Source organism: Juglans regia, chromosome 14 (genome assembly GCF_001411555.2).
Source record: "Juglans regia cultivar Chandler chromosome 14, Walnut 2.0, whole genome shotgun sequence".
In the NCBI taxonomy this organism is placed as follows: domain Eukaryota; kingdom Viridiplantae; phylum Streptophyta; class Magnoliopsida; order Fagales; family Juglandaceae; genus Juglans; species Juglans regia.
In genome coordinates this window covers 24,158,846-24,177,680 of record NC_049914.1, presented here as the reverse complement: position 1 = coordinate 24,177,680, position 18,835 = coordinate 24,158,846, and the positions used below count along the sequence as shown (strand labels likewise).

Sequence of the window (18,835 nt, the reverse complement as noted above, 5' to 3'; positions counted from 1 at the left end):
ATGCCGACCAATTACGTTAGATTGTTTTTATTTTTCTCTAAATTAAGTTTGAGGATATAAAAATAAAGATATAATTTATATAAATTTTAAATAGATAAATCTCATATAAATATTTATGAAAAGATAGACTCTACTTTAAAAAGTATAAAAGAAATTATTTTTTTTATAAATAGTTTGCGTGAGACTTCTCTATTTGAGATTTGCATATTACTCTATAATTTGAGTAATGCTATATACTACATTCTTATCATATTTTAATCATACTAAGTGGTATGTAGCATATTTATCGCTATTAAATGATAAATAAATATGTAATAAATGATTATTTAATAGTGATAAATGTGCTACATTATACTTAGTGTGATAAAAGTGAGATAATAATATAGTATATAGAATTTTCATTTTCAATGAATTGATATATGACAATTTTTTAAAAGAAAATTCTATAAATCACACCACCATCCTATTTTCGTCCTACTTTATGAGATGTGATATATATATATCACTATTAGATAATTCTTAATTGGATAATTTTTTAATATTTAATAGTGATAAACGTGTCACATTTTATTCAAATAATAATGTGATATATAACATTACTCAAATTTTGTCCTAATAATTCTTATTGGGCATGTAAGTCAGTATTTACTTGCTCAAACTTTGTTAGGGATTCTAATTGTTGTACATGTCTTCTTATAATTTTAAAAATATTTTATTAAGTCATTCTGTTTTTCATTAAAAATTCTAAAAACACACTTGCAAAATGGTATTAAAATTAAAAGTCAGTTAACTAGAAGCCAACACGTGGCTCCAAAGTGTCCAATGTTACACCAACAATCTAATTAAAAAAAATAATAATTAAAAGAGTTTTTAAAAATCTATTTTTTAAAATCCCAAAAATTTAAGAATATAACAGAAAAATAACAACATTACAAAATTGTAAATTAGGGAAATTAGAAAAATATACTTTAAATAGAAGAAGTAAAGTTTTAAAATGATTAAATATAAAAATTATATTTTTCTTAAATTCTGTTGTTTATTTTATTTTTTTAACTTTTTAGCTTATTTCCTTTGAGTAATCTGTATAAAAGATGTAGAAGAAAATAAAATAGGATTTGGTCATAAAATTAGGGGAAATAAAATGTGAGACGAAAATTTACTGTATCACATCTTATCTATCTAGAAACACCTGAACAGAAAAAAGAAAAAAGCCCAGGCCCACCACATTTAAACGACAGCGTTTAAGCCCACGCCTTTTCTTCTTCTTCTTCTCTGATTCTTTCTTTCCCAGTGTGTGCGTGTGTGATATTATCCGAGTGAGTCCCAATTTTTTCGCTCTTTTCTCCGTTCCATCAGATTTCCACCGCAAGCTTCCACAGAATCACACAAAACAGCGTGCGATTTTGGCAATGGCCTGCCAAGCTTAACTCTAACTCGGATCAACGACTTCGTTCCAAGAAGAAGAAATCGAAAAGTCCACTTCATTTTTCTCATCACTGCACAGAGAGAGAAAGAGAGAAGAGACTAAAGCAGCTGCTAGCATGGTTTCTTTCGTTTTTCTCAGTGCGTCGTCTAGCATGTTTTTTTTCATTCGGTGAAGACCTTGGACGGAGGAGAGGTGTGTTTCGTCCATCTGTGGCCCATGGGGCTCCTGGGGTTTCTCTGTTAACAGTGCGTTCGCTAGCATGCTCTGTTCCTAGGATTTCTTTGTAGTTCTTTTCTTCCGATTCCCTACGGCTTCTTTCTTGCACGCACCGAAAATCCCATCCCGTGGGTGATTGCCTACGGCTCCAACGCAAGGTGAGGAGAAAAAACAGACTCCATCTCTTTTCATCTCTCTCTCTCTCTGTTGCTTTCCTTTTCACAGGTGTAATTTGCTTTCTAAATCTGTAGAAATCCGAGAGGTATTTTTTATTTCGTTTGTGATTGTGTTGATTTTTGTCAAAGTCCGAGAGTCCCAGGAACCCTAGTCGCATCGCCACCCTCCTGAAGCATCTGAGGAATTTTTTTTTTTTTTGTGAATTTGGATTTTTTGTTTCTGTTTGGAAATTTTTACTCATACCAGCCTATTTTTCGGTAATCATATGAGGAATTGTTTTGTGAATTTGGATTTTTGGTTTGTGATTGGGTTTGTGGAATTGTCTGGAAGGATTTTCTTACTCACATCCTGCAATGACAGAAAAAAAACGGAGATTATTTACAGTTTTGGTATTATCACTTGACGATCCATTTTGTGCTGTAGCTTGTTTGAGTAATCTGTAGAAAAGATGTAGAAGAAAACAAAATGGGATTTGGTCATAAAATCAGGGCTAAAATGGGAAATAATATGTGAGACAAAAATTTACAGTTCACTCAGATAGAAGCTTTTATATATAGAAGATAGAAGATATATAGAAAAGTGTGTGTGCGCGGGGGTATTGAATTGGCTTGCATTCTGATCATACTTTTTTTTTAACAGAAGCTCAAGTTCGTGAGACTTGTTAAATTACTTTCTTTTAAGTCTAGTCTACATTTATTTCTCCATTTTTTTTATGTGACTCATGTATGTGCTCTGATTCTAATTCCCAAAAGCAGTCATAGACTCAATGTTTAGTAGAGAATAGAAAGTTAAATATTGTCATACGGTTCTGGTTTGCTTGTTCATTGTTAGTTCAACTAATAAACCATGCATATTTATAAAGTGTTTGAAATTTTATGTAGGGTTCTGATTCTTGTTTATATATATATATAATTCCATGTTTACTAGTGTTACATGATTTTATATATGATACTCATTCATCTATTTTCATCTCTTTTCATATTTGATCAACTCCTTCCTGCAACCCTGTTTTGCTTTAAGTCCTCCTCTTATGCTTTTTCTCTCTGTTTAATTCTAGTTGCGTGTCATAACTAGTACTAGTACTACTGTTTCCCATAAGCTGAAAATTGCTCTATTCTGTGTGAAATTTTGGCAGTCTATATCAACTAAAACTTTTCCTCTCTTTGTTTGCAACTTTGCAGCAGTGAGATGAGCAAAAGCAACCCAGGCAACTCTTCCACATTCAAATGGCCACTCAACGGCTACTTTCCCCAAGACCCACTCTCAGAGTCACATTCTTCTTCACAAAACCACCATTCCATGACCAAGCTCATTCTCACGGACTTCACTCCCACTCTTCTCCACCAAATCCTGATCCTAACCATGGCCTCAGAGCCCTTCAAACCCAGGACCAATCAGATTCAATTCCTCCTCTATCAGATTCTTTCTTGGTTGAGAAGACGCTGTTCTGTTTAAAGCAAGGTAATTCCAATTCATTGCGCAATTATCTATTTCTGTTAAACCCTTTACTTGTGGTTGAAGTTCTTTACCGGTGTCGTGGAAATTTGCTTCTGGGTCAGAGATTCATTGACTCAATTTTGTTGAATTGTCCAAATTTTAAGCATTCGTCGCAATCTTTGAGTGCAATGGCTCACATTTTGGTAAGTAGCCGGAGGCTTTCAGATGCGCAGTCTTTGGTTCTTAGAATGGTACGGAAGAGTGGAGTATTGCGGGTTGAGGTTGTTGAATCGTTGGCTTTGGTGTGTGACCGATTGGGGTCCAATTCATCGGTTTTTGATTTGTTGATTAGGACCTATGTACAAGCTAGGAAGTTAAGGGAAGGGTCTGAGGCATTTCGTTTGTTGAGAAGTAAAGGGTTTCCTGTTTCTATCAATGCCTGCAATAGTCTTCTTGGTGGGCTTGTGAAGGTAGGGTGGGTTGATTTGGCATGGGAGGTATATGGGGAAGTTGTTAGGAGTGGGATTGGTTTGAATGTTTATACACTAAATATTATGGTTAATGCGTTATGTAAAGATGGGAAAATTGATAGTGTCGACTTGTTCTTGTCGGACATGAAAGAGAAGGGGGTTTTTCCAGATATTGTGACGTATAATACACTAATCAATGCATATTGTCTTGAAGGGCTAATAGATGAAGCTTTTGACGTAATGCACTCAATGTCGGATAAGGGGTTAAAACCAGGCATTTTCACTTATAATGCCATCATAAATGGTTTATGTAAGAACAGAAAGTACGGAAGAGCAAAGGAAGTATTGGAGGAGATGTTGCGTAACGGGTTGTGTCCTGATACTGCTACGTATAACACACTACTTGCGGAGAGTTGCAGAAAGGATAATATTTCGGAAGCTGAAGAGATTTTTAATGAAATGCTGCACCGTGGTGTCGTTCCTGATTTATTTAGCTTTAGTTCACTTATTGGGGTTTTTATGAGGAATGGGCATCTTGATAAGGCATTATTGCATTTCGGAAATATGAAGAAAGCTAGCTTGGTTCCAGATAATGTCATCTATACGATTCTTATAGATGGGTATTGCAGAAACGGCACAATGTCAGAGGCATTGAAGATGCGGGATGAAATGCTTGAGCGGGGTTGTGTTATGGATGTGGTTACATACAACACCATTTTGAATGGATTGTGCAGGGAGAAGATGCTGGCTGATGCAAATGAGCTCTTCAACGAGATGGTAGAAAGGGGTGTCTTTCCTGATTTCTACACTTTCACCACTCTCATTCATGGGTATTGCAAGGTTGGGAATATGAATAAAGCACTTGGCTTGTTTGAGACAATGACGCAGAGGAATCTCAAGCCTGACATAGTGACGTACAATACATTAATTGATGGGTTTTGCAAAGTAGGTGAAATGGAGAAAGCTGAGGAGTTATGGGATGATATGATCTCTAGAGGGATTTCTCCCAATCACATTTCCTATGGCATTCTCATTAATGGATTTTGTAGTATGGGGCATGTATCTGAGGCTTTCAGGTTGTGGGATGAGATGGTTGAAAAAGGTATCAAACCTTCTCTAGTTACATGCAACACTGTTGTAAAGGGCTATTGCCGGTCAGGTAATGCATTGAAGGCAGATGACTTCTTGAGCAAGATGATGTCAAAAGGAGTTGTTCCTGATGGCATTACTTATAACACTCTTATCAATGGTTACGTAAAAGAAGAGAATATGGACAAAGCTTTTGTTTTGATAAACAAGATGGAGAGACAAGGACTATTGCCAGACATTATTACATATAATGTAATTTTGAATGGGTTTTGTAGAGAAGGTAGAATGAAAGGGGCCGAACTAATATTGCGGAAGATGATTGAGAAAGGCATAAATCCTGATAGATCCACCTACACCTCATTGATAAATGGACATGTGAGCCAGGACAACCTGAAGGCGGCATTTCAGTTCCATGATGAAATGTTACAAAGGGGATATGTTCCAGATGATAAATTCTAACTATTTAGCTGTTTTAGTAGTGGCAAACTGTGTTCATTTGGCTGCATGGCAGATTTATACTGAAGACTGAAGGTGGGATTTATTATCGTTTTGCGTTCTTCATTCTTACATGCAATATAGAATGCTGAGCTATATAACTGCAGTCTTGTGATTATCTTACTCTTCTGTTTGTGTAACAGTACAAGAAGTGCTCAAAGAGTATAAGAAAGCAGAGATTGGTGTTCATGGAAATGGGCATAGTTTAATTGCTTGTGATTAAGGGGACGCTACTTCTATCCTGGATGAGCCTTGTGATTAATTTGGACAGGGGGTTTTGAATTAACGAAGTTTATACATTTAAATTTGTCCTATAGGGGACTTTGAATCAAGGAATCCTGGTCTAGAGAGTTTAATGGCTCCGATTTGCACTGGGTCACAACAAGGTCCTTCATGCCACATTCTACATCCACCATTCAGCACGTTTTAGACTTGAATTTGACTTTTGCATGGGTGTGATTTATATATTAGCACCTACGCCTTAAGGTTTCTGAACTGTTCAAAGATATTGGAAAGCATGTTATCAGAATTGTTATGGGATGGGGGGCTGAGCAAAAGCAAAGGAGGCTAGCCAGCCATTTCTTTATGATCTAAAGCTTAAGCACACAGGTCTATAGTCAGGACCTTGAGTTTCTATACTCAATCCATCTCAACTCTAAACCGAACAACATTTGACTGCTTGCATGAAAACTTTGCGTCATCTTGCAGCAATTTAACCCCCTTATACCAAAAAATGTTTTCCCGTGATGGTTTAAATATCTGCTGTAACCCTCCTCCTCCACTCTGATTTGGAACCTACTCGCAAAGATATATGAATGTGTGTAACATATCACAGGTGAGGCGGGTTTACTTCGGCCAGGTAGCGACAACGGACAAGAGATGTGTTGGAACAGCCGGGGATTGTGGTCCATTAACAAGGAATCAAAGCTTTGGCAGGACTGTTCACGCCGTTGGAAGCCTGTGGAATTCGTTGCCCAAAGAAACTGCAGGGTGCAAGCAACTAATTGGTCTGAGATAAACTCAAGTGGTGGAATCCACCGTTTGTCTTTTATTTATCTCTATGAATTGTACACCTTTTCCAATCGTATGAAAAAGCTAAAGCTTCATTGTTTTTGTTTATCTCGTAATATGGGTTGCAGCAATTGTGCAACGACGTCGGCCCATGGGATTACATCATTAATTGGGCTTTGGTTGGAAAGGGCTTCACTTGGAAGCCAGATTTTATATATGTCTCAGCATCATTTTTCTTCTTATATATGTCTAAATTTATTTTGGATGATTCTTATATATATATATATATATATATATATATATTGTCTTCCTTATAAACATGTTTTTTTAGGGATTTATATTCATCTCTCCATTTGTAAGATTATTTTTTTAACAAAAAAGAAAAAAAAAAAAATCCTTCTATATGATGTATGAACCCAAACCACGTACGGATTGAATTTGAATTAGTGTAGTTTAAAATGAGAGAATAATTCATATATGGCAAAGTTGAATTAGTACTTTACATTAATATATTTTACTCCAATTAAGTTGACAAAGTATATATATATGTCGATAAGTAACGTGCAACACCTTGCAGCTTTTTAACAATCTCGCATTGATCATGATCTCTACATGATTTAAATTACATTAACTATATATGTCAACTTTGACCTAATACACAAATTTGACCTTCACTACTTAACGTTTCGGCTTTATATATACAATTTTGCATGAAGCTCAAATTAGATGGTTCAATTTCTCATCAAGCAATTAAGTTGAATATTAAAAGCAAACCACACCGTTCATCATGAATAATCGTGCATGAAATAACAACTATATGTGCGCGCGCACGCAACGAAGGCTCTCCAACCCAGAACGTCGACGTTGGATTTCTACGGCTCTTCCAAGGACTAGTATATATATACGTACGCCGCAAGGTGTTGCAGTAAAATAAGACGCAGCTCATGATCATAGAGAATGCGATCGAGCTGCATGCGTACGTACGTAGTTGTTATCACTGCAAATTGCTTTCTGTGACTGAATCAAACTGCATGTTTTTCTGATTAACATATATATACATATATTGCACGATTCAAGTTAAAGGAGGAGCAGTACATGATGTGATTTAGATCATTAATGCTTGAAGAATTGGTCTGCATACGTCTCTATCTCAGCTAGCTACCTAGCTAGCTAGAATATCAGATGGTTTTTTGGTCTGCAATCTTAAGAAAGAAGGCAGACAGAAAGACAGACAGACGTGTAACCATTGCTAGCTAGCTAGCTAGGATATTATATATATATGCATATATGTAATCACTGCAGGATAACTATATATGGTCTGAAAAAGATGATAATGATATAAATAAATAATATGTAGGTGGAGATTAAGAAATCGTGTCATCAATATTTCCCATGTCATTGATTTTAACGTTATAACTAAATAAATAATAATAATAATAATAATAATTAAGAGCTTATTAATTGTTGAATCTTATTGAAAGTAACCTGTTTGTTGTTAGTGCGCTGTTTAAAGAAGTTCAGATCAGATTTAAGAGTTGTTTTGGCACTTGTTCTATCTCTCATGTGCACAGGAGAATATGGCAGCGGATCAGCTTGCTAGCGATGCTTGGAGGGTTGATAATATAGAAATGTGATGGCATTGTATTAATTAAGCCAGACTTTCTTTCTCAAGCCATATGATTCGATAAATGTAATTATTATCTTGAATGAAAATGATTGTATTTTCTTTTTATCAAAATAACAATAATAATAATAATTAAGAGCTAATTAAAACTGTAAGCTTGGACGGAGATCATAGCCATAGTCAATAACCTTGCGGGTATTATTATCACAAACAGTACTCAAACTGCATTAATAATGCTAATATTGGATTATATATTGACTTCATGCAGAGGGTTAATTAACTAATGGATTCAAGGCATTAAAATTAAAATAAAAAATAAAACTAATGCTCATACACACATAATAATTAATTATTAATAGGCCGGAAGTATTGAGATTTTTATTTTCATCTTATTTTTACTACGTAGTACTTACGTACCTTTAGTCAATGTTTTTTGTTTGAATTCGTATATATCCATTCATATGTTAATTTTAGTCAGCCTTTGACTGGTCAAAAGAACAACGTCCGTGATGCATGCATCATGAGTTGTAATTGATAGCTGTACGTAACGATCACATGCTGATCATCATCTGCTACCTCATGCTAATTGCAGTCACAAACAAATTAGAACTCGATCCTGGCCGACAAAACGAAGTACCGAACAAAAGACAAAAAAAAGTAAGCTTAATTTGTTGAACTCTCCAAGATCTTTTCAAACTTTCTTTTTATCTCATTCACATATATAACAACTCTTCATTTAAATGGTTGATATATAAACATTTTTTATTGAAGATATATATATATATATATATATATATATATATATATATATATAGCACGCAATATTTAAACATATCGATTGAGCTAATTAAGACTTACCAATCATTTTTCTTATACTAGTAAGCCTTCTCGATTAATAATATAAAATATTAGATTGAACTTATTCGATTATATTTGAAGAGAAATGTTAACTAAATTCACAAAAAGATTTCACAAAAGTGAAGCTTATATATAGGATCCTATATATGTTACCTTGGGTTATTATATATATTAGCATGTTTTCGAAATATTAATGTGAACGGAAAATTAAGTAGTGATGGTCATGACCATGGAAATTATATAAATATATATATATATATATATATATATAGTGGATGCAAATTAATACATTCATGTGTGCTGTATATGACTAATTCAAATTGTTCAATCGTTTTCATGATGCACATAGGACATGTGAGTCGACACTTGAGCAAGTGATCATTTACAAATACGTATCTTGCAAAATTAATGTTACGGCTCGCACAACATTAATACGTATCTTCTTTTTGATTCGTTTCGTATTGTTGTGCGAAATTAGATTATACATGATTTTGTTTTTTAGGAAGAGCCATATGAGATGAAAATTATTCTCATATTCGGATATATAGCTCTCTATCATACATTTTTGTTGGATCTAAGATGTATATGTTGGAAAATCGATTTAACTTTATTAACCTCCATGATTCTGTATATATATATCAGCTTATTTTAAGAGCAATGCTACGTACTGTATTTTTAATTTAAGCCGAACTTGCTTTAATTTAATTTAACAAGGTTGACATGATCATATATATATAAAATCTAATTAAATTTTGAATTTTGAAGAATTTATAGTATTTTTAATTAAAGCCGAGCGCATTTCTCGCCGATCTCATGGAAAATGAAAACCACGAACAATTAGAATTATATCTTGCAATTAATGGAAATATTAAAAAAAAAAAAAATCAAACGATAAGAACGTCATATATGATGAGTTTCGTCTCGATCATGATCATGATCAATTAAGTTGTATAAACTTTGGAATGGTCTCCGGCATTGTCTACAATATTCTACGTTCAATTTCACGTCTCGAAATCAATTAATTAGATGATGATCATGGAATACTATAAATTATAAAATGGTCAATAATCCGGCTGTTAGTTATTATATAACATTAAGAAAATAAGGCACGAATTAGTCTATAGCTAGCTAGCTGCTTTCATATATAATATTATATATCAGCCAAAAGTTCAAAAAAATAAATGGAGACACGCAGTATCATTATTTTCTAGGTACCCTTTTTTTTTCACTTAATTAATCCACTATTAGGTTTACTTTTTATACCCACAATAAGCATATATATATATATATATATGTGCATTATATACCTAATTAATTAACTACATGCGCGCATTAAGCAATATTCAAAGTCACAAGAGATTAGAAACTTTGGAAATTTACATCCAAATTAATGAACAAATTATTAAAATAAAAATGATCATGATAGTACGTTATACTGTACTCATGTACTGTCTTGCTTGATGCAAAGAAAACAACGATCAATCATGCATGGCGAATATACAGTTTGTTGTTGGAGTCATGTACTTGCAGAGGATCGAATTAAGGTCCTATAATATATATATATATATATATATATATATATATATTTATATATATATAAATTCATCTTGTCAAGATAGGTCTTCGAATTGAAAAAAGGATCCATCACTACATAATTGAGCTCAGCTGCCAAGCCTGCCATATTAATTGGAGAAAGTGATCACACAGAGAGAGAGAGAGAGAGAGCGAGAGAGCTAACATATCATGTATATATGAAAGTTATGATCTCGTCGGAAAATAGTATATATGGCCATAATAATTAGAAGTCTACTCATATATATGATCTCGATCCCTAGATATATACATGGCCATGATGCAGATTGAAGTCTAACTAGCTAGCCTGTTTGGTCAAATGCATGCATGATGGAAACAATTGCATGCATGCTGGCCGTGACAATTAGCTGGGGGCTGGGCCGAAGTAATGAATATATGTGCAAGAGGTGTATGTAAGGTATTAAATGGGAGTGGTTGAGTACGTACAATGCACTTTTTGGTTTATTTTGTGTTCAAAGGTCCACATGAATTTGAGTCAATCATGTACAGATGATCATCAATGTTCAGGGCCGTCAACTTTGTCACACTGATCATCGATCTCTTACTTGTAGATCATACATATATATATGTCCATCATTAAAGGCGTACGTGGATATATATATATATATATATACACACACATTTACATATATGCAGTTATATATAGGCTGTGCATAAAGGGCTGGCATCCGATCCGTCCGCAAGACCCGATTTGTCCAACTCGAACAAAGACGGATTCATCGAGTCAAAATTTAACATCGGGTTTTAAATAATGCAATCCGTTGAAACCAATCAACACCAGTAAAAGCTAAATTTCAACAGAGTTACATACAAAGTAGCATACCTGCCATACATATTTGAGAAAAAAGAAAAAGCTAAATTTTTTAACAACAATTACTTTGTTTCTATTCAACAGAAATTTTGAACCGCATCATACTATAGTGAAAGAGATGAAATCCTGAAAACCCACCTACACAAAAAAAAAAAAATCCCTTCACGACAGACCTTGCGTCTACAACCAAAAAAATCCTTCCAGCAACCCACTTCGCCGCAACCTTGAGTTTTGACCAAGTTGAAAAAAATTAAAAAAAGGGTGAAAATGTTCAGTCGACTGAAATCCTTAAGGGGCAGTTTGAAGATATAAAAATGGTGAAACTTTTGTATAAATGAAAAGCAAAGCAAAGGGAGATGGAGATCTTTTCGCATCCTACGACAACCGTAATTTTTTCTTTGCGCATCTTATATTTTCGAAGCCTCATTGCGCTACACAAAGCCGAGCCCCAAGAAGGCTTACTTCCCTCGACTGTCCTCGATCTTGAGGACGAAGTAGCGTGACGAGTTGAGGACACTCTTGACGATGCTCTTGCAGTGGGCCTTGCAGGAAACGATCCGAAGGCAACCCGACCAGATCTTATAGATGGCCACCTCTCAGACCACCAAAAGGGTCTCCTCCTGCAGCTAGTTAAATGACATAGTTTCTAATGTAGGTGATTTTCACTTTTGGGGGAAGAATGAAGCATGAGAAATGAAGGGAGATTTGGGGGCAAAAGGTGAGAAGGAAGAAGGTTTATCATAGAGAGAGAGAGAGAGAGAGAGGTGGGTTTGTTACGTAACAGAACGATTCTATACTTGAACCGAACCGAACCGACCCGACTTATTTGGGTCGGGTCAAGTCAAGTTCCCGCCTTTATGTTGTCGGGTCGACTCAGGTCTAAATCTGTATTTTTTTGATCGGGTTGCAGCCTAGTTACAAAGTACGTACTTTAGTTGAGAAACGAAATTAATACCGATTTACTAATCAGTAATCACTAGATCATGATTTTTATTCTATTATGTACCAAGCTAGGTGTGTAGAACATATATACCATCCACACGATCATTTCAATAGTGATTACATTTGATTTGTAAGATTCAAATTTTAATATTTATCTTTAAATTAAATTATGTTACCTAAATTATATGCAGCTAGAGTATAATGAAGAGGTCTAAAAATAACAATATTCTTTCATTATATATATATATATATATAAACAAAAATAAAAATTAGTGAGCATGCAATTAATATTAATATTGCATGCATGATATATGATGAAATAAATAAAACATAATTTTGATCATTAGATTAAAGCTGCCTCAATATTATTGTTGCATTATATGAAAAAAAAAATAAAAAAATAAAAACTCATAATTCTGGTCACATACGTACGTAAACCTCAAAATATGCCCTAAAGTGGCATGAGAAAACTAGATGGTGATGATCAGCCTGTCGCTTAAACGTTGGTCAGCAGCCCTGCCTGCCAACTTATAGTAGATGGTGAATAGGAGGAATCTAGGAGGCAGATAGCTAGCTAGCTCACTGCAGATAATTGAAAGCCAATATTATTCATTCAGATTCACGCCACACGCCACTCGCCACTAGCTAAGGAGTGCATGAATCCAACCAATTATACGCATGAGTTGACTCGTAGTAATATATATATATATATATATATATATATATATAAATATATATCATGATCATGAGCTAGCTCATCATCTTCTTATAGCGAGTACTCCCGTGTCGACGTTAAAAGGAATTAAACCTACTGGAGCCGGCATGTCTGACCTGACCACCGACCCTCTCCAAACCGACTAAACAACAAGCCTCGACTTTTTCCAAGTCAATCCTCTCCCCGCAGGTTCCTTCTTTTCTCTATATAAAACCCCCCATCTTTCTTCCATCTTCCCTACGCAGCAATCCAATACCTTCTCGATCTCTCTCTCTCTCTCGCGTAATTGATGGGAAATGCAGTGTCTCCATGTTTCCAAGGAAACCCTAGCTCCTCCGTGAAGCTAATATTCTGGGGAGGAACCACTAGAATCCTCACCGGATCAAAACATATTGCCGGAGAGATCATGTTCGAGTTCCCCGACAAAATGGTTTGCCATTCAGACTCATTCTTTATCGGCCACCCTGTCCCTGCCTTGGGCATAGAAGACGGACTCTTGCGTGGCCAAACCTACTTTGTTCTTCCCATCGATCGCTTTGCATGCGATGTCATCTCGGCCTCTTCTCTTGCAGCCTTCGGTTCAAGCCCTAAAAATTCACCCATCAATTTCGGGGACTGCGCCCAGCCGTTCCAGTACACAAAGGGAGCCGATGGAAGGGGTTTAATCAAGGTCGTGCCGGAGTTCATAACAAGGCTTATAACAACATCAGGAAATAATAGGGAAATTAATGGATCTTGCTGTAGTACCCTTTGTAGCACGCCTGAGTTGCAGAAGCACTACGAACAGCTTGTTGTGTCAAAGGAACAACTTTGGTCACCTAAGCTTGAAACCATATCAGAGTACAAGGTTAGGTTCTCACCCTGCAGATTTATAGGGTTGGAGTTGAAACAGAAAGAGAAAGTAATTAAGGGGTAATTAACTTCTATGATATGGTAGCTAGCTAGGTTTTTTTGTCCTCTTTTAGTGCTGGAAGAATCAATCAATATATACATATGTAATACATGATCATGCAGCATGCATGATAGATCATTTGTTTTAGATCAGTTTTTTGTTGTAAATTGTATAAATTAATGATGTCATGCGCGCTAATTGTTGAACTCTGGTCTCTTCAATCATACAGTACAATTAGATTTTCCTCTCTTGATCCGTCACCAAACATGCATGCAGTTTTCTTAGTTTCTGTATACTTTGTGCAACTCTTTAGTAAAATTGGGAGTGAAATACCTTCTGGATCCTAGAGACGGCCATTTAGTTAATATATATTCATGTCTAGAGATCAGTACTAGTGCAGTAGAACCTGATTCAGAACAAAGAGTCAGATTAAGATATATATTAATGTCTGCAGCTTCTAATTAAAAATCAAAGTTTGTTCATGTTGTTGAATAATCATGAATCTTTTTTATGGGAAATACATACATACATACATAATATATATATATATATATATATATATATATTTCTCCCGTACTAGTCAGGCCAGTCGATTATATAGCTTATAAATTATTCCCGAGTTAATTGATCATCATGACCCCTAAAATACATTTAATGATCAATCTTATCTTTCTGATCCATGCGCGCAGTATCAATATCACTAGTCCATGCCAGTTTGATAACCCGGTAGTATCACGATGATCAGTATTAGTAGTACTACTACATCCCGCTGTTTAAATTCATCTCTTTAATTATATGAGAACTTCTAATTAATTATTAGCATCTGAATACCATGTCAATCATGAGTAGTTGTCCGAAACAATATGTGATTTATCATGACTGGTTCTAGTCTGAATAACCACCTTTTTTAGATCTTGCATGCATGATCATTAAGTGCATATTAGAATACAAACAGATCATGAATATATATATATACATACTAGGAAACGGCCCAGGTGCGTTAGCCCCGGGGTGCATCTGATATAATGATTTAAATAAATAAAAAAATAAAAAAGTCAATAGCTTATAATTTGTTTGAGAAAAGAAAATATAAGGTTAAAGAAAGACAAAAAATCAAGATTAAAAAAAAAATCTAAACTTCAGCAAAGTATGAGAATTGGTCTGCATCAATATTGGATTATCTATTTACTCTTTATATACTAATAAAATATTATTAATTTTTTATTTTAAAAAAATTGAAACAAAAAGAAAGGAAAATGAGTACACTCATGTCAGAACAAAAAAGACATAAAAAAGAGACGTCAATTCATTTGCGCATTAAGGGCCTTTTGGTAAAATATGGTCTTTATTAAATTTTACAAGAGAGCTACACGTCAATGATCAAGGATCTTAAGGAATTTTTGGTAAAACATGCTCCTTCATTAAATTCTACAAGTGAACTACACGTCAAATGGTCAAGGGTTTTAAGTGTTTTTTGGTAAAACAGGATTTAACGGAACAATAAGAAAAGTTAATAGAAAAACAAGAAAATTTATTATTTACAGTTAGATATATAGCCACTTATTATAATAAAGTAGATATATAATTAATTAATAGTGATTAATTAACCTTGCGTTAGAAGTAAGTCCTGAATTCAGACTTCGTGATTCTAATTTAATTTTAACTTGATCGTTTCAATTAAGCGTTTGAGATAAATCTTGATGATTTAGAAAGTACAAATGCAAATAGTTTTCAATAACAGCATTAATGTGCAAGAAATTCAGTTTGAAATTGGGCTTTGATCATGGCGATCGATGAATGACATTCATGAAAACCTGATCCATTCCCACCTAGCCGCCTGTCATTGAAAAACCTTGCATTCGGCTGCAAGCCAACATGAAAGTGATGGTACGAATTTACAGCCTAATTAATATTCTTGTTTTATCTTAATGGTTTCTGGCCTTCTTCGCTGCATCCTATTTATTTCTGTGAGAGTATGTGGACATTTAATTTGCGGCCACCAGCTTATAGCTAATAGGTCAAATTAAGCTTGCTCGTGATCTCATAAACAACCAAAAACAGGAAAACGTACATGTTTTATTTCAAATTAGACTTTTCCATTCAAGCTTGAGATATTAAGGTTGCGTTTGGTTTATTGAACAAGTTTATTTTAGATTTAGATATCTTCTAATATCTAAATATTTAACTCTAGAGTTTAACTCTAAAATCACTAAACTCATCCTAACTTAAAACCTCTTTACATGTGAGATCCACAACCTTTTTCAACTCAACACATTTTTACATACGAGATCCACAACCTTTTTTAACTTCCCATAAATACATTTAAATTCAACTTAACATCCAAACACATCTAAACTTATCTTAGGTGGACCCCACAAAACCCACTTCACCGTCTCAACTCACTATTATTAAAAAAGAATTCAACTTAGCTGAATATTCAAATGCAACCTAACTCTCAAATCTTGGGTTATGACATCTCTAATCAGAAATCCCAATTAAATGAGAACTATTTATGTCCATGATTAAACTTGCCTATGAATTACGGCCTCCTCTAATGCTTTTGAGGGTGATGGGAGGCCTCAAACTCGGCTACTCTAGATATGTGAGGCTATCTCAACCGTTCGTGCATATTCTGGTCGCTTCGCTCCAACTAGGGATCATATTCAATGTTCAAGGGTAGACAACTCGCTCTTAAAGCCTGATTTGTTTTCACAAATCAGCTCATCTTATCTCATACTATCTAATCATTACAACTTTTTCAAAATCTCACACAAAATACAATAAACAATTCAACTTTTTCAAATTTCAAGAACAAAAATAATATTATAATAATATTTTATTTAAATTTTAACTTTCATATCTTCTGTGTAACCAAATGAGGCCTTAAACTCTATAGTATTTGCATCCAATTGTCTCATTAACCCCATAAGAAAGAGGACTTGTAGTACAAGAAAAAGAGGTTTTTGTCGTGATCCTAAATCACTAGAAAAAGCTTGAAAATAGCCACAAATAAGTATTTTCGGAAAATTTTTTGTGTCACTGGATGCCCTTCTTAAAGTTCCCAAAAAACATTTTTGCAGGGATCTTTAACTGTTGTCGGAAATAATTACTTTTTGTGGCGGTTTTTCTCGATGGAAATAGGTGTTGAACAAAGTTGGAAAAAGTGTGTCAAACCACGGTTAACAATGTCGGGAATACCCTTTTCGCGATTTTTCTCGTGGGAAATATTATTTCCAGTAATTGATTTGTGCGGGAAAAGGTTATTAGTGGCACAGTTTATTGTGGAAAATAGATATTTGTGGTGGAAATAGGTCACCAGAAAAATCTTTTAAAGATTTAAAAAAACAATTGTAAAATACGACCACATATATACAACTCTCTCATTAATCCAAATACAACCTCCAAACCACAAAATCAGTGGTATGTATTTATACTTATACTTGTGCATCTAGAATGTAGATACCTACAAGCATGCACTAGTTCTAAACATGCAATGAGTTGTATGTACTTGTAGTTGGCAAATAAACATGCAACTAATTCAGCTAACTTGTTCACCAATACAAGCATATAAATTACTATAAAGCTCTACCTAAGAAGAGATCATCTAAAGAGAGTTAAGTACAGTACTAGTGTATGAAAGAAAGGGACTCGTTGGCAACCAACAAAAGTTCATAAAACTCCCTAATACATGAGGTTGACTATTTGTAGATATATCAAACGCCTCAAATGTTTATAATGTTTCAGACTCACCTTCTGTTGAAAATGAAACCAAAGAGGTGAGAAAACATGTATAGATTTATGAAATAGACGCAATAGTAAAATACTGACCAGTCCATAAGGTGTTTTAGACATCCCATGTATTGATAGTGATGGGGATGGGTCAGTAGGCTAGAAGTAGTGTTAGAGCAAAAACTAGTTTTAGAGACCTTCACTACTAAAGATGTAACTATTTTTCTCTTGCATATTATTTAGGGAGTAACATTCATAAAGCATAAAAGACTAACATTAGAAAGTCTGGCATGGAAAAGCAAAAAAGACAGGATAGTACAGGTTTTTTCATGAATTAAATGCATTTCACATATTACTAGACTTGATTCAACTAAAAGAACTAATAAATTCAATTTTATGACCAAATATTGGAACCATAGAGATAAGCTTTTCCAATGCTTTTACTACCTAAAGCAGTCAAGTTTTCTAGAATGAGGAAATAATTGTTCTAAAGTATCAATCTGTCAAAGTTGGCTTATGGCCCACTTACTTGGGCTAAAAGGCATTGTAGTTGTTCAATTGCTGAAAAATTTTGAACTGGCCTTTAGAGTGAATAAGCCAAAGAGATTAGATATGTATGAATTTTTTTCCTTCAATGGTGATTTGGTAGTGTCAAGATTGCTAACAAAGTGCTCATAAAGACCCATTCCAAAAACCAGCATCACAGTTCCCAAAACATAGACATCTACAAGTGCAATGTAGTAGTAATTAGTGATTTGAGTACACTAACAGAGAACAAGGGCAAATGACCTATCATGAAGGGATTTATGGAGATCAAGTCCCCATACCCCAAACCTTGCTTGTCCACAAGTTCTAGTGGAAGGTCAGTAATTTTACGAGTTCCATCTATTTAACACCATAAGCTTCTCTTTCACAAAACCAACAAAGAAATCACAAAGTTATAAGCTGTGATTAAAACTCTTCTTGACAAAACAAACTTCTCCTCATGTTAAAAACTATAACTAAGAAAGTTAAAAAAAAAATAGAATTTGATAAAACCTTTCTTTATTCTACAATTCTAATCAAGATTAAAACTCTTCCTGAAAGCATGGATAATTAGCTGTAAAAAAATTGAATAATTAGGTTTTCCAATAACCTTTTCTGCAGAGCAGAAAAAGTCCTATAGGAATCCTATATAAGGTATGCTCAATACATCGCATACGATGTTTCCATCCATTCTCAACCTAACAAGTTCAATTTTTTGAAAATTTAGTAGTTGTAAAACCAAAGAAAGCAAAACCTAACATAGGAGCAAACATTCAAGAGATTACATTGGGATGGTAATATGCAGATAACATTCCAATGATCCAT

The 18,835-nt window shown here is 34.3% G+C and overlaps 2 protein-coding genes across 5 annotated transcripts; both read left to right on the top strand.

The window, feature by feature from the left end:
* Nucleotides 1–1,306: 1,306 nt before the first annotated feature.
* LOC108994632 (pentatricopeptide repeat-containing protein At5g01110) lies at nucleotides 1,307–6,563 on the top strand. Of its 4 annotated transcripts, none has more exons than XR_001996742.2 (3): nucleotides 1,307–1,800; nucleotides 3,001–5,346; nucleotides 6,146–6,563. XR_001996742.2 is itself a non-coding variant. In XM_018969912.2 (2 exons), the coding sequence occupies exon 2, from the start codon at nucleotides 3,046–3,048 to the stop codon at nucleotides 5,272–5,274; it is 2,229 nt and encodes a 742-aa protein (XP_018825457.1). In that variant the 5' UTR covers nucleotides 1,307–1,800; nucleotides 3,001–3,045; the 3' UTR covers nucleotides 5,275–6,563. The 4 variants fall into 4 exon arrangements, 2 of the variants coding, with proteins under 2 accessions (XP_018825457.1, XP_018825459.1); XR_001996741.2 differs by having other exon boundaries at nucleotides 5,454–6,563; XM_018969912.2 differs by having other exon boundaries at nucleotides 3,001–6,563.
* Nucleotides 6,564–13,109: 6,546 nt separating this feature from the next.
* Nucleotides 13,110–14,005, top strand: LOC108994607. The gene has a single exon (XM_018969882.2). It carries the CDS (start codon nucleotides 13,154–13,156, stop codon nucleotides 13,778–13,780), a length of 627 nt encoding a protein of 208 aa, XP_018825427.2. The 5' UTR covers nucleotides 13,110–13,153; the 3' UTR covers nucleotides 13,781–14,005.
* The last annotated feature ends 4,830 nt before the right edge of the window (nucleotides 14,006–18,835 follow it).